This window comes from Centropristis striata, chromosome 21, assembly GCF_030273125.1.
Source record: "Centropristis striata isolate RG_2023a ecotype Rhode Island chromosome 21, C.striata_1.0, whole genome shotgun sequence".
In the NCBI taxonomy this organism is placed as follows: Eukaryota; Metazoa; Chordata; class Actinopteri; order Perciformes; family Serranidae; genus Centropristis; species Centropristis striata.
In genome coordinates, this window is record NC_081537.1 from 33,838,453 (window position 1) to 33,855,623 (window position 17,171).

The 17,171-nt window shown below is 39.1% G+C and overlaps 1 protein-coding gene across 2 annotated transcripts; it reads right to left on the minus strand.

Moving 5' to 3' along the window:
* Nucleotides 1-98: 98 nt before the first annotated feature.
* On the minus strand, nt 99-16,604 carry asah2 (N-acylsphingosine amidohydrolase 2). Of its 2 annotated transcripts, none has more exons than XM_059324938.1 (20): nt 16,481-16,604; nt 14,701-14,774; nt 14,004-14,147; nt 12,539-12,715; nt 10,607-10,734; nt 10,425-10,502; nt 9,000-9,120; nt 8,766-8,891; nt 8,593-8,679; nt 8,229-8,333; nt 7,723-7,804; nt 7,453-7,568; nt 5,370-5,464; nt 4,171-4,210; nt 3,170-3,268; nt 2,968-3,063; nt 1,286-1,435; nt 1,039-1,095; nt 862-950; nt 99-737 (listed from the first exon to the last, which is right to left on the minus strand). In XM_059324938.1, exons 1-20 carry the CDS (start codon nt 16,602-16,604, stop codon nt 539-541), a joined length of 2,187 nt encoding a protein of 728 aa, XP_059180921.1. In that variant the 3' UTR covers nt 99-538. The 2 variants fall into 2 exon arrangements, with proteins under 2 accessions (XP_059180921.1, XP_059180920.1); XM_059324937.1 differs by having other exon boundaries at nt 14,701-14,798.
* Nucleotides 16,605-17,171: the final 567 nt, after the last annotated feature.

Below are 17,171 nucleotides of genomic sequence, written 5' to 3' on the forward strand. Positions count from 1 at the left end.
CAAATGTTATTGATGAATATAATGAGAAATGGGGAATGTTTTTAAGACTATATTCTTTACAGGGTAGCTGAAATGTATCACTGATCATTATGGGAATGAAGGTGGAGGCAGACTGGGTTCATTACAGGGAAATGTTTACTGGAAGACTATCTGTAGACAGCGAATGTACTTATTTTTATTTTATTAGTTTTATTTATTTATTTTTATTTATGTTTTATTATCATAAGATTGTGTATCTTAATCTTGTCCCTTTTTTCCTTTTTTCCCTTTCCTTAATTGGTTGTTAGTGTGGTTTTGTAAAAAAATTGTAAAAATTCAATAAAAGTTGAATCATAAAAATAATAAGCATAAGCATGGTAGTTGTTTTATTTTGGCAGATTCTTGGTGTGATACCTGTATCATGAACTTGTGAATGAGTTTGGTTTCAGGTTGTGAAATAGAAAGAGACTGGGCTGGACCATAAAGTCCTGCATGCTTTCTTTTTCTTTGAATCTGTTTCTGTTCCTCAGTGATCAGGACCCTGCAGGACCATGTGATCTCACTGATAGTAAAAGCTGGAGCTGACTCTGAAGACGTCAGATGTGCCTTCGTACGGCGTGATGACGGGTCTAAAGGCTACCCTCTTTTTGTAATGTCCAAAGTGTTTGATCCTGTAGATGCCGCTGCGGGCCATCGGGGGGATGTGCCACTCGATGGTGGAGTTACTCTGCTGGTTCGAACCTTTCAGCCAGTGAAACCTGCAGAGAGAAGAGTTTAATATCAGCTGTAGCTCGAGGTTGGTGTCACTTGGACTTTTATCTATAAAGTATCTGAATATTTCCTCCATCACTGCCTTTTACATGGAGTAACACACTAACCCACCTGGTCTCCCATGATGCGTCATTGTGGACGACCTCCCAGGTCTCCGTTCTGTTGTCATAAATCTCCACAGTTACAAAAGTTTTATCTCTCTGTAATGCATGAAAAGACGGGGTTAGCGAGGAAACAAGGAAACAAACAAAGTACAAAAATAAGGAATATGGCAGTTTTTGGTCTTACGATGTCTCCTGAATTTCTTGGGTTTCCTGCTACAAACGTGACAGAGACAACATCACCCTGAAATACACACAAAGTTACTTTATGTTAACAGAAAAACAGCAGCGTGTCATCAGCATAGAAATGTTAGAAAATTAATTTAGTTTAAACTGAAACAATCTGAGGTAACAATCAGCAGCATCTTCAGACTGGCACAATCTGGGCCAAGTACCGAGCCCTGAGGGATGCCACAGTGAGAGGCAGGTCCTACCTGTCTGTAGACGGGGTAGACCTGCTGCAGGACTTCTCCAAAGCTGGTGTTCTCTGGTTTTTTATCAACAGGCGGTGCAGGGAGCAGGTTGAAGAGATTTTTTTCAAAGAAGGGAGGCTGAGGGCCGACCGGCAGCTCCAGAACTTTGTCCTTAAAAAAACAACCGAAAAACAGATATAGCCAAAATTGTTGATCCCGGGGTTCAAGCCAATGCAGACAGAAGTTTAAAGCTTTAGACTGTTTCTGACTCCTGCATCACAGATAACTATTTATATAATTTACATCCAAATCTATGGAAGGCCACAATTCACATTTCAGCAAACCATCACCCCCTTTTGGTCACGTATGAAGACATTTTGGGGACATGTTTCGACAGCTTAATTAAAAATATTCACTGACTTAAGCGATTTCTTGACAAACTGCTGCGAATTTATGGCCAAATTTGCACAGAGCTCATGCATATGTTTGAAACTAGTGGCGCCCCCACCAGATGGAGTGAGAAATAGATTTCATTGCTGGAAACGTGTAAAAGTGAAGCGATTTCGAAATGAGACAGTTTTGTGTTTATTTGATTAGTAGCGCCCCCTAGTAGTCGATATTAATTAAACCTTCAGGGCATATTTAGGGTACATATGTGGACATATCCTGCAAGCTTCTTGATGATTGTTATCTGCACAAAATTGGAGGACTGGTTAAAAATGTGTTTTTACAAAAAATCAAATGGCGGATAATCCAGTGGTGCATTCTTGAGGTAAACTTCTGTCCCAAAATTCCCGTTTTACTTTAGTTTTAACTCTAATTATAGCCCAGATTGGGATTAGGACAATCTTTGCTTCCAATCATTGGAGAAAATGTATCTGCCATGTACCATCTCACGTGAATATGCAAAAGCATTTATGAAGAATGATAATGTATGATAAAGTGAGCAGAATGATGTGCCAGTGGCTCCTGTTTGCAGTGAATTACTGTGATGCTGAAGTAACATTTAAAGTTTTTTATATGTGATTTTTAAGTGGATTTATAGGCGATTACTGTGGATGAACATCAGATATAATGGTATCCCCAGTATAAATCTAAAAACAACATGTTTGTGTGTTCAGATTTGATTGATTTGATTGATTTTATTGAGTTATGACTATGAGGAGTGCAATTTCTTACACAAACTGCAGCAATCAGTAAAACAGTTTAAGTTTAATATAAGAAAACAGTTTTCCATCGACTCCTTCCAAATAAAAGAAGTAAAACTGAAATACGTCACACTACATTGACCAAGTACTCAATAAACAATTATCAGTTATTAAAGGTGTAATCCAAATAAAACACTCAAGATTGAGCCGAGCTCGCACAAACTACAATGATAAATATACACCGTTGTTAAATAAATAATGTTTATTACAGTCTGCAGGCTGGTGCTCAGAGCTCATAGTAACTGTTAATGCTATAGCTCTTTATAAGCCAGCGTTAAGAGGCGTAATGTATCTTTTGCAACTGTCACCTTGTTAACTCTAAAATAGGTAATCGGGGTTATATTAACCCACTTGCTCATCTCGGTTCAATTCTTTATAGAACAATACAGTGAGTTCAGAGAGTGAAATTTGATTTAACACATCATAAAAGGAAGGTGTCTACGAAAGAAAACTGCTGAATGTTTGATGGTAAAGGTGTGATCCGCCCCGTCTCACCTGAGCGATGGCTCTGGCCAGGCCGCGGTACTTCTCCAGGTAGGCAGTCAGCGTGTGAGGACCGTAGATGGTGGAGGCGCCTTCATACCGCTGCACCTGGAACACAGGTGTTTATATACTTTATATATATATTATATACTTTATATATATATATATATATATATATATATATATATATACCCATGAGCCTCAGCTGCTGTACCTGGTACTCCTCATAGGTGGTGATGTAGTGAGTGTAGATGTTACTCAGCCCGGCTATCACCACTTCTGAGTCCCTGAACGCCCCCTCAGACTGGAGCTCCTAGCACACACACACACACACACACAGTATCAGGTCAGATGACACCCTGCAGGTGTGTAGCAGGCGGCAACCTCCGTGTCTGAGCATGGAGGCCAACCAGGAAGTGCCTTAAGCTGCAATTCACCGGAAATTCCAGCAGGGGGTGCTAAGTTTGGCTGCAAAAAAAATCTGCCCATTCATTTCAGTGCTAAATTTGAAAACTTCTCACTTGATTTATTACCTCAGAACATTTTTTCAGGACAACACTATGGTCTCAATCGCTAGTAAAACATCTTCTTCAAGACAATCTGATGTCAATAGTTCTAATAATGGCCCCATTTAGAAGAAAATAGAAGATAAAGAATCGTATGATTTGGGGCGGGGCTACCTTTGATTGACAGGTCACTGACAAGGCGAGCCGTCATCAGGAGAGAAGCAGAACAATGCGTATCCACGGCAACGAGTCAATAAAGTTATATATAACGTTATATAGATATTAAAAAGGACGTTTAGCGGTTTGGTCTCATAACTTTGACCCTTTCACTGTATTTCCACTTAATGACAGTTTATTTGAACGTTTTGTTCAGTAAATGTCTTGTTCAGTGTTTGGTTGGACTAACAGACACTCCAAGGAGTCGCTGCTCAGTTTTCTGAGGTAAGAAAGATACATTTTGTTTTTGTTTTTTTGCTAGCCAAAACTAACATCCCAGTTAATGCTCCAGCTAATGCTAACATGAATTAGCAGGCTGTAGTCAGTGATCAGATCCCTCTCCTCCTCCACGTATCGTAAAGAAAGATGGAGACCAGTGGAACGCTGAACTGATGCTTCCAACGGGCCACAAACCAGCTGGTGACGTCACCATGACGACCTCCATTATTCATAGACAGTCTATGGTGTGCGGCAGTGCAGGTGTGTGTCTCACCTGTTTCACAGCTTCTCTTAGCCGCCGCCCCGCCATGGTGCTGTCAGCCAACAAGCAGGAGACATCACAGTTAATATAATATATAGGAAGGTTATAATTGCAAATACTTATATTTATAATTTGCTCTCTTCCTTTAATTTTGCATTCTGTGTTTTCTTTTTTGCTTTTTGTAATCATTATATAAATGACAAATTTAGCAGTATTTTATATTTATATTAACAATGTTTTGTGTTTTTCTTTGTAGCATTATGTAATGATATTAGCAGTATTATGTTATATTAGTAGTATTTTGTATTTATCTAAGTAGAAATATGTATATATATCAGTACTATGTACATATTGGTATTTTTTTGGATATATGTTAGCAGTATTAGTATTTTGTATTTTGTATTGTATGTTTGTATTTTTGTATTTTGTATTATTGTAAGAATTTACTGTGATTTTTACAGCAACTTATTGGCAGCAATTAACAAGTAACTTACTATGTTTATTATTTACAGTAGAACTACTGTGTTTTTATTTACAGTAGTTTTTTATACCGTAAAATAAAATTAAAATAAACACAGATTTTTTTAGTTGTGTTTACAGTACTGATTTGTTTACTGTAAGAATAAAAAACTCTTAAATATTGTGATTTTTAATGGTACTGTATATGGCAATACGGCACAGTAAACTGCTGTTAATTTGATAATAATTTCGTCATTATTTTTTATAGAAATAACGAGTAATTGCAAGTAATTACTCTATACACTAAATAAAATAATATTTATACATTTACTGTTTTACAATAGATTTCCATGCTTTACTTTAAGTTGATTATTTAAACAGCATTTGTAAGGGACTGATTCTGATCAAAATTATGATAAAAATGGAAAAATACAGTAGTCTAATTTACTTTTCACAGTACTACACTGTCTACTGGGTTTTTTCTACAGTAATGTTTTAACTACTGTAATTTTGTCACAAGGACTGATTTTTATTGTAAATTATACAAAACTATACTGTAAAAATCAAACACAGTGATGAACTGAATAATACAGTCAATAACTGTAGATTTCACAGCCATTATTCACAGTGTATTTATATTAGCAGTATTATGTTTATATATTAGCAGCAGTTTTTATTTAAATAAGCAGTGTTAAGTGTTAGTAGTATTAGTTATATTAATGAATTCAGTTATATTAGTTTAGTGTTGTTACGTCATCTCTCCAGGAATAGCGACCACGGCGACAGAACCAACGGAGATGATCTGAACGTCCACGATCTGAGGATGCCACGGCAGAGGCCAGTTCATCTACACACACACACACACACACACACACACACAGAGACACACACACACACACACACACACAGACACACACACACACACAGAGAGACACACACACACACAGACACACGCACACGCACACACACACACAGAGACACACACAGAGACACACACACATACACACAGTTAGACACACTGTAAGACTTTGCTGTAAATTTACAGTCAGATTCTAACAGTAACTTGCTGTATTATGATTGTATGATTGTATATTGCTGTGAAAGCAATGCATTGTGGGAGTTATCATGATTGCTCAGGCATTCCAACGGACAAAATTATATTTTTTCAGGAATTTACTGTTTTCAGCTGAGCATGTCAGGAAAATAAAGTCATTATTTTCGAGAATAAGACAAGTTTTGTTTTATTTATTTTTTTGTCAGGGCTGAAATAATCACAATGTGTTGTTTTTTCAGTAATACTAATATAGAGTTTAAATGGATTAGTTGTAACATAATTTAGAGTTAAACATTTAAATGTCACACTATTACTATTTTTTTCTCTTCGTTACGAGACAGTTTGTCAGTAGACGGAGCTGTATTTCTATAAAACAGTAGAGGAACTCTACATTTCACAGTGACTCACTGGAGAAACTGCTGCCAGTAATTTACTGTAACTTTTATAGCGTCATATTTGAGTCAAAAGTTGCGCGAGTGATAACACATCTGCACGCGCATTTATTTCGTGTTACGCGCGCACTTTTTTGATCTTCGCGCACATATTCAGCAACCGCGTGAAGCAGATTCTCCCCGTGCTCGCTCGCGGTGGAGCTCTGCTCACGTGGAGCGAGGACTTTTGACACATTGGGGGCGGGGCCAAGGCTGACCCCGGGCCTCTTATGATTGGTCATTTTCCAGCCCTCCACGTGGCCTTTTCAGTTTACTGCTGACAGCTGGTAGCGGCGGCATCATCTAAACAACAACAACGGTTGTTTCATGACGTTCACGACCACAACTCTACGCTTCATCACTGGTAATAAAAAGGTTAAAAAATGCTGTTTCTTGTTTCTAAATGATCATACAGTATCTCCGCAGTCCGCGTAATGAAGTGTTATAACCGGAAGAGAATCAACATCTCCTCATTAACGACTGGAGACAAATCCAGCGACTCCGTCTTAACGAGCGCTAACGAGGTTGGCCGGAGCCGCAAGAGCCTCTTGTTAACAAGCCGGCCGACCTCGTTAGCGTCAGTTAGCTACAGTTAGCTCTGTAGCACCACAGTGTGTATGTGCTAACAGGCTAACAGTTAGCTCTGTAGCAGTACAGTGTGTATGTGCTAACAGGCTAACAGTTAGCTCTGTAGCAGTACAGTGTGTATGTGCTAACAGGCTAACAGTTAGCTCTGTAGCAGTACAGTGTGTATGTGCTAACAGGCTAACAGTTAGCTCTGTAGCAGTACAGTGTGTATGTGCTAACAGGCTAACAGTTAGCTCTGTAGCAGTACAGTGTGTATGTGCTGCTGCTGCAGGAGTTGTTCACTTAGCGATCTCTGTTTCATAGACTATATAAATAAACTTCAGCTCTGTCGCCGCCCATCATGACATCTTCAAGTTGTGAAATACGTTAACCTGAGGTACTTTATTTTGAAAATGTTTTATTTTGTGTCTGTGCACGACTTCCTGTCCCGAACGATCTGCTCTGTGCTGAATTTATCACGTGGAGGGCTGGAAAATGACCAATCATAAGAGGCCTGGGGTCAGCCTTGGCCCCGCCCCCAATGTGTCAAAAGTCCTCGCTCCGCGCGAGCAGAGCTCCACCACGAGCGAGCACGGGGAGAATCTGCTTCACGCGGTTGCTGAATATTTGCGCGAAGATCAAAAAAGTGCGCGCGTGACACGAAATAAATGCGCGTGCAGATGTGTTATTGCTCGCGCAACTTTTGACTCAAATATGACGCCATAAACTTTACAGTAAAAAGTTTTACAGTTAGGCGTCACTAATACTGAAGCTTGTGCTCACTTCTCCGGTGCTGAACAGGATCGGCTTGGGGTGATGACACTCCTGCGTCTGATTGGACGGCTCGCCGACCAGCGCGTCTCTGATGCCGTCCCAGAACGGGTCGCCCTCCACAGCGCCTGCAGAGAGACAGATGGACAGAGAGACAGATGGACAGAGAGACAGATGGACAGAGAGACAGACAGGTTTCTATGGATTTAAACCATAAATACAGTAGGATTATTAAAAGGATCGGCTGAATAACGGTGGAGAAACACAGTGTGAGCAGATCACCTTGAGTAAAGTTGAGGTCTCCTCCTCCGTCTGTTGTTCCTGCTGCGAAACTGTGACCAAGAGCTGGTTTACATGTACTGACCTGACACACACACACACACACACACACACACACACACACAGACACACACACAGATATTTCACATATTAATGTTCTGAAATTAATTTGAATAACAAACAACAATGAACACGGTGAAAAGCAGAATCAATTCTCAGGCGTTGCGTTGTCCTTAATTGCATTCACAGAGACACATTTTTTAAATAAGAAAAACTCTATATCACATGTAACAATAATAATAATCACTTAATATTCAGCCTGAGATCAAAGTCTTCTCTCAACAACACCATAATCATTTACATTTTGTTTTGTTTGTATTCCTGCCCACGTTGTACTGCAGCAGCTGCCCAGCAACTTCTCCCAGGATAAATGAAGAAGAAGAAAAGAAAGAAACTGCACCTAACAAACTAAATATAAATGGTCAACTAAAGACTGAGTCGCTGCTGACCGTGTGTGTCTCGTTGATCTGAACGGTGACGTCCGTCATGTTGACCCACTGGTGGGCCGAGTGGAGGACGCCTGTCACCTCCTCCACCGCGTTAGCATACAACTCCTGCACACACACACACACACACACAATTTGTCAGATGCGAAGACACTGAATTGACTTTTGGTTTAACCAGAAAACAGATCCTAATCTTAGAATAAAATCTGTGGGGACATTAGTTTTTGTCCCCAGAAAGCACTAAGGAGAAAATCTAGTGTTTCCACAATGTAGTTAAAACAAAAAATGATACTTGTGAGGACTTTTTATGAATTGCATTCATCCACTTTTATTAAATGAAACAGTATTAATAAGGACAGACAGGTACCTTGGCCTTACTGTAGATGTTGTGTCCGATGATCCTCGTGCTGTCAAACATGTCGTCTCCAGGTCCAAACGCCTTGCACATCTTAGTCTGATGGACACACACTTCCTGTTTACTGTCTGCTGATGGGAGAATGTTCTGAGTGTGTGTGTGTGTGTGTGTGTGTGTGTGTTTACCCCTCCGACAGGACAGGAGCTGTTCAGGTAGTCACAGGGCAGTCCAGTGTTCATGCAGTGAGGCCCTTTGATGTTCGGACTGACGTCGCCAAGGTTACTGGAGGAGAAACCAGCAACGAAGCCTCCCTGACAGCACACACACACACACACACACACACAAATCAAGAGAGAAACGTGGTGAGATCTTTGGTCGTCATGGCGACCACCTCCTGGTGTCAGCAGGCCCTGTCTCACCTGTCCAGGTAGCTCTCCGGGGTTCTTGTCCTGCTCCAGCAGGTAGGAGGCGTAGCCCATGTTGTCGCTGCTCACCATGCGGTTGGTGTAGTTCATGCTGACGGCGTGGACGGCGAACCAGCTGTCGGGAGGGGCGGAGTCACACGGTCAGGTCAGCGTGGGGGGGAACTTTCATGTTGCATTACTCGAATGGGACCGGAGATAAAACCATCATCCTGAGACACTGAACCCCTACCTGCCCTGAACCCAGGCCCCGTTCACACCAGGACGCTCGCGGGTAAAAACGACAAAATATTTTATGGGAAGTGCCTTTCGTTTAGACGGTGACGGCGTTTTTGGGGCTTAAAGACGCTAAAATCTGAAACCAGCCTCCAAAGTGTAAAAGTGTAATCCGCTCCTCCGTAGCGTGTCGTCTACACTGACAAGACACAAAACTCTGATCTGATCTGCTCACGTCACGTATGTGTTTACGTCACATACATGCTCCAGGACAGGAAATAAAGAAACGTGGGATTATTTCCATGGTGGGACCTTCAAGCTGCTCTGGCAGCTCTAATAAACTTACAGGAGTCTTTCCACCAAATGTCCAGGATATGTACAGATAGTATTAGTGAACAGAGAAGGATCTGGAATTACCTCCATCACATTCTGGATGCAGCGATTGGTGGGAGGAGCCAGACGGCTGTGAACGAGACCTGGGAGATCTAGTGATGGAGGAGAACTTTGTGGAAGGAGTAGCTGATGAAAATGTGTGGCGTGAAAACTTCTGCATGCCCAAAGATGCTCTTATGGCTTTAAGTGATGCCGCCTGGCTGCATACAATCACATTTCACACACTTTAGATCACCGTATCAGCAGATTTCCTCCTGAAAACGCTCGTCTAAACCAGGAATAAAAAGTGAAGACGCGACGCCACTTTAGTCTTCTGTTCAGACCGTCACCATGGAAACGGAGCCTTAGTCAGGTTAAAGATAAAATATAAAGATAAAGATATTCCTTCATTGATCCCCATGGGGGGAAATAAAGGGGCTCAAGTACAGAGTAGAACTGGTTGACTAAATAAATAAAAATAGAATAAAATAGAATACAACTCCAAGACAGCATCCACTTCAGTAACAGCTGGTCTCTGGTCAGCTGTGATTTAATGTCCTTAAACGGATCAAAGGATGATGAAATAACTACAACATGATGCTGACATGGAAAAAGTCTGAATTCATGCTTTGTGAGAGAACTCATTTTAAAATGATGTTTTACTGAATGTAGTTTAATGCTCTGCTGCGCAGGAAACGGCACATATTTGCATCTTGCATTGATTTTGTATGTGCGCCGCATTAATATTTAGTGTTTGATGTGAAGTCTTTGACTCTATGATTATTATTATTATTATTATTATTATTATTGTGAAGGAGGGAGCTGTTGTTGTACCTGAGCATGCCGATCCCGTCTCCGTCCAGATCAGTGAACTTGAGCACCAACACCTGTTTGTCTGTGTTCCACTTATACCTGAAGGATCAATAACAGCACTCATCCATAACATCTTTAGATGTCAAGTTATAAGTTATAAGTTCAAATAGAAATGTGATAACAATGACATAATGGTTGTGTACCTGTGCCTCTCGTCCTCGGGGTTGTTGAGGTAGGAGTGAGGACTTCTGTTCAGGCTGCTGTCCTCCAGCGCTCCTCTGCTCCGGTAGATCCTGCCGGGCTTCATGTTCCCGTGGGCTATGTCTATGCTCTGGAAACAAGGGTCTACTGTCACAAATACAGTCTAATGGTATGTTGGGTTACATCTATGCACTGGAAACAAGGTTATACTTTAAGAAGTAGAGTTTTATACAATGTCAAGTCAAGTCAAAGTTTATTTATAGACATTTAAAAAACAACCTCAGTTGACCAAAGTGCTGTACAGTTATTAAAATAAAATAAATCACACACATATAAATAAAAAACAATGAAAAACAATAAAATACTAAAAACGGTAAAACAATAAAATAAAATAGAATAAAATAGTAATAAAAGCTCAATCCAAAACAGAGTTAGAGATAAAAAAGACAAATAAAAGGGTAAAAAAGTAAAAAAGAAAGCCAAGGATTCTTGCCTAGCTGGGACTGAACGCCAAGGAGAATAAATACAATGATGGGTCATACTCTGAAAACAAGGTTTAACTTTAAAAAAAAATACCATTTAATGTTATGTTGGGTCTTTTCTGGAAATATGGTAATACTTTATACATACATAAATAATACATAATACAGTTTATGTTACAGGTGCCTCTAAAAAAATTAGAGTAGCATAGAAAAGTTTATTAATGTCAGTAATTCAATTCAAAAAGTGGAAATACCACATTATATAGATCCATTAATTATAATGATTATGGCTTACATTTATTGAAGACCTAAAATCCAGTTTGTCAATAAAAAGTCTAATATTACAAAAGACCAATTTTAAAAGTCTGTTTAATACGTAAATGTTTCCTCTGAACAGTTTGTCATCTATATGACTCAATACTTGGTTGGAGCTGTTTGACTTGAACTACTGGAAATGGACTTTTACATCATATTAAAATGTATTGAGATGCTCCTGTATGTGGGGTTATGTCTATACTCTGGAGAAAAGAAATATTATATATTTATATATAAGATTATAAATGGTAAATCAGGTCTGTCTTTATTCTGGAAACAATGTTTAACTTTCAAAAATATAATTGTATGTTCTTTTGGGAGTTTTCTATACTCTGGTGACAAGGTTTTACTTTAAAAAACAAACAAACAAATAAACAACAACCTGTATGTTATGAAGGGCTGTGTCTATGCTCTGGAAACAAGGTTATACTTTTTAGAAATACAGTTTCATGTTATAATGGGTTGTGCCTATACTCTGAATAACAGTTAACGGTATTGATGCATGCTACATTGGGCTCTGTCTATATGCTGGAAGCAAAGTTTTACTTTTTAAAATAAATGATAACGTTATGATTGGTTAGGTCTATACCCTGGAGAAAAGTGATGTATTCATAAATTAAGCTTCAGGTTACATCGTGTTAAGTCTATATTCTGGGAATAATTTTATATGGTCGGCAAATTCCCCATCTTTTTTTATGCCATAATCTTGAGATAACAAAAGATTGTTTCCTTTTATTGCTGTTGGCAGATTTACACCAAACGTTAAGAGTAATCAAAGGAAATGATCTTTTGGTGTCTCGAGATTAACAAGTTAATTATTGTGTAATCTCAAAATAACAAAACCAATTGTTTTTTTTGTTTTTTTTTTTATTAAAAGACCGGCTGTGTCTATATCCTGAATATTCTTACATTACAAGGACATGTCTATATTCTGGAAACAAGGTTCAACTTTGAGTACAGTTTTATGTTGTGATGTCTGTACTCTGAAAACTAAAGTTTTGGACACATTTTCTTAAAAATGATTTTGCTCATGATGTAAAATGTTGTAATGTGTGTTGTTTTATTTGATCTCTGCAGCTGTGATATCACACACACACACACACACACACACACACACACACACAGACCCACACACACCTTGACGATGCCGTTGACCAGCGGCTGGATGGCGTCCCTGATGTAGCCGCTGCTGCTGATCATAAACAGCGTGTACTGGAAATATCCGGCTGGTCCGCAGTGAGTGTGAGTCCCACTCAGAACCACGTTATCCTGGCGGTACAGGTCCCCGTACTTCACCTGCAGGGCCTGCAGAACCTGAACACACACACACACACACACACACATTATTTATTACATTGGGTTTTTTTGTTCTTTTGATTTTATTTTATTTTTTTGTTCTCCCTCTGGGGACTTTTACATGTTCTAAAAGATTTCTGAATGATTCTCTCTTTTTTATTTACTTATTATAATATTGGGTTGTTGTTGTTGTTATTGTTACAATTATTGTTATATTTGATTATTTATTTGAGTGATTTTTGACTCAAGGCGGCCTAAGGCTCGCTGAATCAATGAATTCTTTTAAGTCACTTCTCAAAACAAATTTTGCATTGACATGATTTTGGCCTTTTTAACTTGTGTGGTATATATATATATATATATATATATATATATATACCACACAAGTTAAAAAGTTAGTAAGTTTTATATATATATATATATATATATATATATATATATATATATATATATATATATATATATATATAGTTGACATGATTTTGGTCTTTTTAACTTGTGTGGTGTATATATATATACGGATGCTAAACATATAGCAGCTAGCGGCTAGTGTGCTAGCTAGCGTGGATTGTGTTTTACTTCAAAAACCAAAGTATTCTAGTTTACAGAAGGTCTACCTACCTATAGGCTACCTGGATTTATCAAATGTTCTATATTTATAAATATGCTATTGCTACACTTAATGGCTTACATGTCACTGGTCTGTTGGACTTGAACAAAAATAAACAATATTTTTGTTGCTTCAGCTTATGTATTCAGTCATTATTCAATGGTATACTAAAAATCCATGTGAAAAAAATGACTTCTCACTGTTCTCAGGGCAGATATTTACATGCGATTAGAATGCGATTCATTTCGATTAATTAATTACAAAGCCTCTAATTAATTAGATTAATTTTTTTAATAAGTCCCGGCCCTAATATATATATATATATATATATATATATATATATATATATATATATATTCATGATGTTCTGTCAAAGCACTTTGTGAACACTGTTTTTAAAGGTGCTATAAAAATAAAGGTATTATTATTGTTATCATTATTATTAAAATAATATTGGATTGTTGTTCTTGTTGCTATTATTATTATTATTATTGTTGTTGTTTTTGTTTTATAATGTTATTTTTGTATTTTAATTTATTTTATTTGAGAAGTGTTTTAATCCTGGTCTGAACAGGAAAAGAACTTTGAAGCTTTGTTTTAAAAAGTGTAGTTAAATATTTTTATTTTAACATTTTTATTTATGCAGTATTGTGTGTGTGTGTGTGTGTGTGTGTGTGTGTGTGTGTGTGTGTTCACCTCCAGTCGTAGTCTCTGTGATACCATCCCAATGTCTGCAGTGACGAACACGACTCTCTTCTTCCCGTCGTCGATGATGAAGGCTCGGCTGAACAGGCGAGTGTGTATGCCTGCAGCTGTCTGCTGAGGGTTCGCATAACCCATCTACACACACACACACACACACACACACACACACACACAATACAAACATGAATCCTGTGAAAAGTTGTAAGTACTTGAGTTAATGTACGTAGTTACATTCCATCACTCCTTTGTTCTGGAGGTCTGATGAGGCCAACAGAACCACATCATCTGCATAAAGTAGAATAGTGATTCAGAGGTCCCCAAAACCAGAACCTTATGGTCCTGTCCACTACCACACAACTTCAGCTGTTGCTAAAACTTGACGTTCATTCAGACTGTTTGTTTCCTCCAGCTTGACCTAAAGGGTTTATGGTCCCGTGACCATTTGATTTCTCAGATTTCATCAGAGAAATCATAAAGATTATCAATACAAACACACCCAGTTGCACATTAATTGTCTGGCCTTTGCTACAGACTTTGGAGTTTGATTCTCTGCAGATCAAAAAGGAATTTGTGTGTTGTTTTTTTTCGCTCAGTATTCAGTGAGAGGACCAAATATGTGCCCACGCAGTCTGATACATGGCTTCAGGTTCAGTTTAGCTTTTGGGGTATCCAGTTTGTCTGTACTGACCAGAGGGATTTCAGCTGGAGGCCCAGTGCAGTCAGCTCGGCCCACTCCGATCAGGTAGGGTTGGTGCTGAGGCCCTGGACTGGGAGGAAGGGTCGGCCCTGGACTGGGAGGAAGGGTCGGCTTCGGGTCTGACAGAACAACAGAGAAGTTAGTTTCAAAGGACAATACCGCCACTCTCTAGTGATATAAATATGAATTTTTCACGTTAGGATTAGGGTTTCACATTTTCAGGCTTTTTGGGTTTATCTTTCATAAAACTGACCTAAACCACTCTGCAGAGAGATAATACATCAAAGTGAATGATTTTAGGGGGTATGTCTCGTGTTTTGTGGTTGGTTGTTTCCAGTGGTGTAATGGTTGTTGATGAGGTGAGTAAACGACGAGGCAGATAGGTAGCCTGGGTATACCCATGCTGCCTTGTGCGCTCGATTTCGTTTGGAACTGCAAGGCGGCACGGTGTCCATGGCCGATTCTTAGCCCGGCGAGACTATGACGCGTACTATTCGACAGCCGGAAGCTTGTAGTTTGCTTACAGATCCAACATGGCTGCAGCAGACGGGAAGCTCTCTTTCGATCTAGCTGTAGACAGAGTTCTAGATAGTTTAGAGCAAAAGTTTATTTAAAAAGAAGAACCATGTTTGGTTTTAAACTCCTTTATCACCACCAAAAAGGTTTTAGCCGGGCTTCCAACAGGATTTGGCAATTGATTGCCCCTACTGTTGAGCGACTACCACTCCTAATAATAACCTCTCTGATATGCTCGTTATTTTTTTGGGGGAAAAATATATGTCTGGAGAGTGTGCATATGTGGAGTGTCCTTCTTCCTTCATATATATCTTGCACAAACGGCAATAATCGTTCGGCGCCATCATGTAAACATCAGCCGTCTTCTTCCTCGATGCTTCCTTGTTGAATTTCTGTCACTCTACATACGTCATCTGGTATAACTGATCTGATTGGCTGAGAGCTAAGTACAGACGCTTATGACAGACATACGTATCGCCCAATAAACGGCTCTGGAGGATCGTAAACCTCCTCTACGGAGAAATGAATAGGTGGTCTCCAGACTAGATCTCATCTGTGATATAGTCTGGCGTTATCCAGGCTAGTAGATAGGAAGGTTATCAAGGCGAGAGTAGGCTAACTCTCCTGTATATGACGGTGGTTTTTTAACTGATTGGTGGGTTTACCCCTTACACCTGCGTATACCCACCTCTACACCACTGGTTATATCCTTGAAACAAATAACGAAACATCCATTTGATGTTGACTTTGTTGTCTGGTAGACGCAGTTCCCGAAAAACACACTTATAGACCGCACCAGTTGGCACCAGTATGCTGTCAGAATAACTGTCATGGTGCTGTAATAATCACATTTTAAATAAAAAGTACACACAGCCCTCCTATTAGCTGCTACTGATGATGCTACTTCAACTACACCTCACAAAAATATAGTTTAAGTATGATTCTTAAATTAGATCTGAAAGCAGGTTTATCCTGTTCTCACTCTCACAAGACTCACTAAACTGGGCACATTTGTTGTTTTGAGACATTTTATATACAATTACTAGAAGACTCAAATCTTCAAAACCACAAATCTATAGTTTCGCATTTTAAAAAGTTTAAAGCTGCTCACTTTAATCATTTATCAAACAAACGGGAAGGAAAAGTGCCTTTGTTGGAGACTATTCTCATCGGCAGATGAATCCACATTCTCCAGTTCCTGATTCATGGCTTCTGCTCCAGATGTAAACATGTCATCCACTGTGTGTGTTCTCACCTGTTTCCCAGGTAACCATCAGTGTGATGAGCGTCACGCTGACGACCGTCATGAGGATGAACAGAACCGTCAGCGTTATCTCCAGAGCAGAGAGACCACAGCACACCTTTTTCCTTCCCGCCATCCTGTCTGTCAGCACTGGAGGGAAGCACTGAGTCAGTTATCACCGTTTCTTTTAATAATCACCAAAACAAACTGTCTCTCCTCTGTTATGTAACCAAACTATCGGCTCACTGGATGTTATGATCCCCGAGGTGTTGCACCAGCCGTCCCAGGTGTGAATGTGTTATACATCTGAGTTTCAACGAGCCAATCAGGCGTTTTTTACTGTTTTTTCATTTTACTTGCTGTGGCCTTGTACCTCACTGCATTATATAAAATATAAATATAATGTATAAGTCCTGAAGCTCTATGGAATCTGCACAATAGAGGCCAGAAGTGGGAACAGATAAAATATATCCTTTGTGTAGAATAACACATGACATAAAGTATTTTTTTTAAAAGATGCAAGTTCAATAACCCTGATTTTTTTTTTTTTTAATGGAATAAAATGGAATCTACACATACAACACTTTTCCAAGTGTCACAAAGGTTGAAAAAAAGTTTGCTCCACATATTCTATATATTGAACTATTTCCATGTTTCCAGCATTTTTCTTTGTTAATATACAGGGTGTCCATAAAGTCTCTGT

Bases quoted from the DNA above. Each gene is read 5' to 3' on its own strand.
- asah2 (XM_059324937.1), bottom strand. From the start codon at position 16,604: ATGGCGGGAAGGAAAAAGGTGTGCTGTGGTCTCTCTGCTCTGGAGATA. The intron at 10,735-12,538 runs GTGTGTGTGGGT...CCTTGTTTCCAG, and splicing joins TGGTCAACGGCATCGTCAAG to AGCATAGACATAGCCCACGG. The intron at 1,096-1,285 runs GTAGGACCTGCC...TGTGTATTTCAG, and splicing joins TCTACCCCGTCTACAGACAG to GGTGATGTTGTCTCTGTCAC.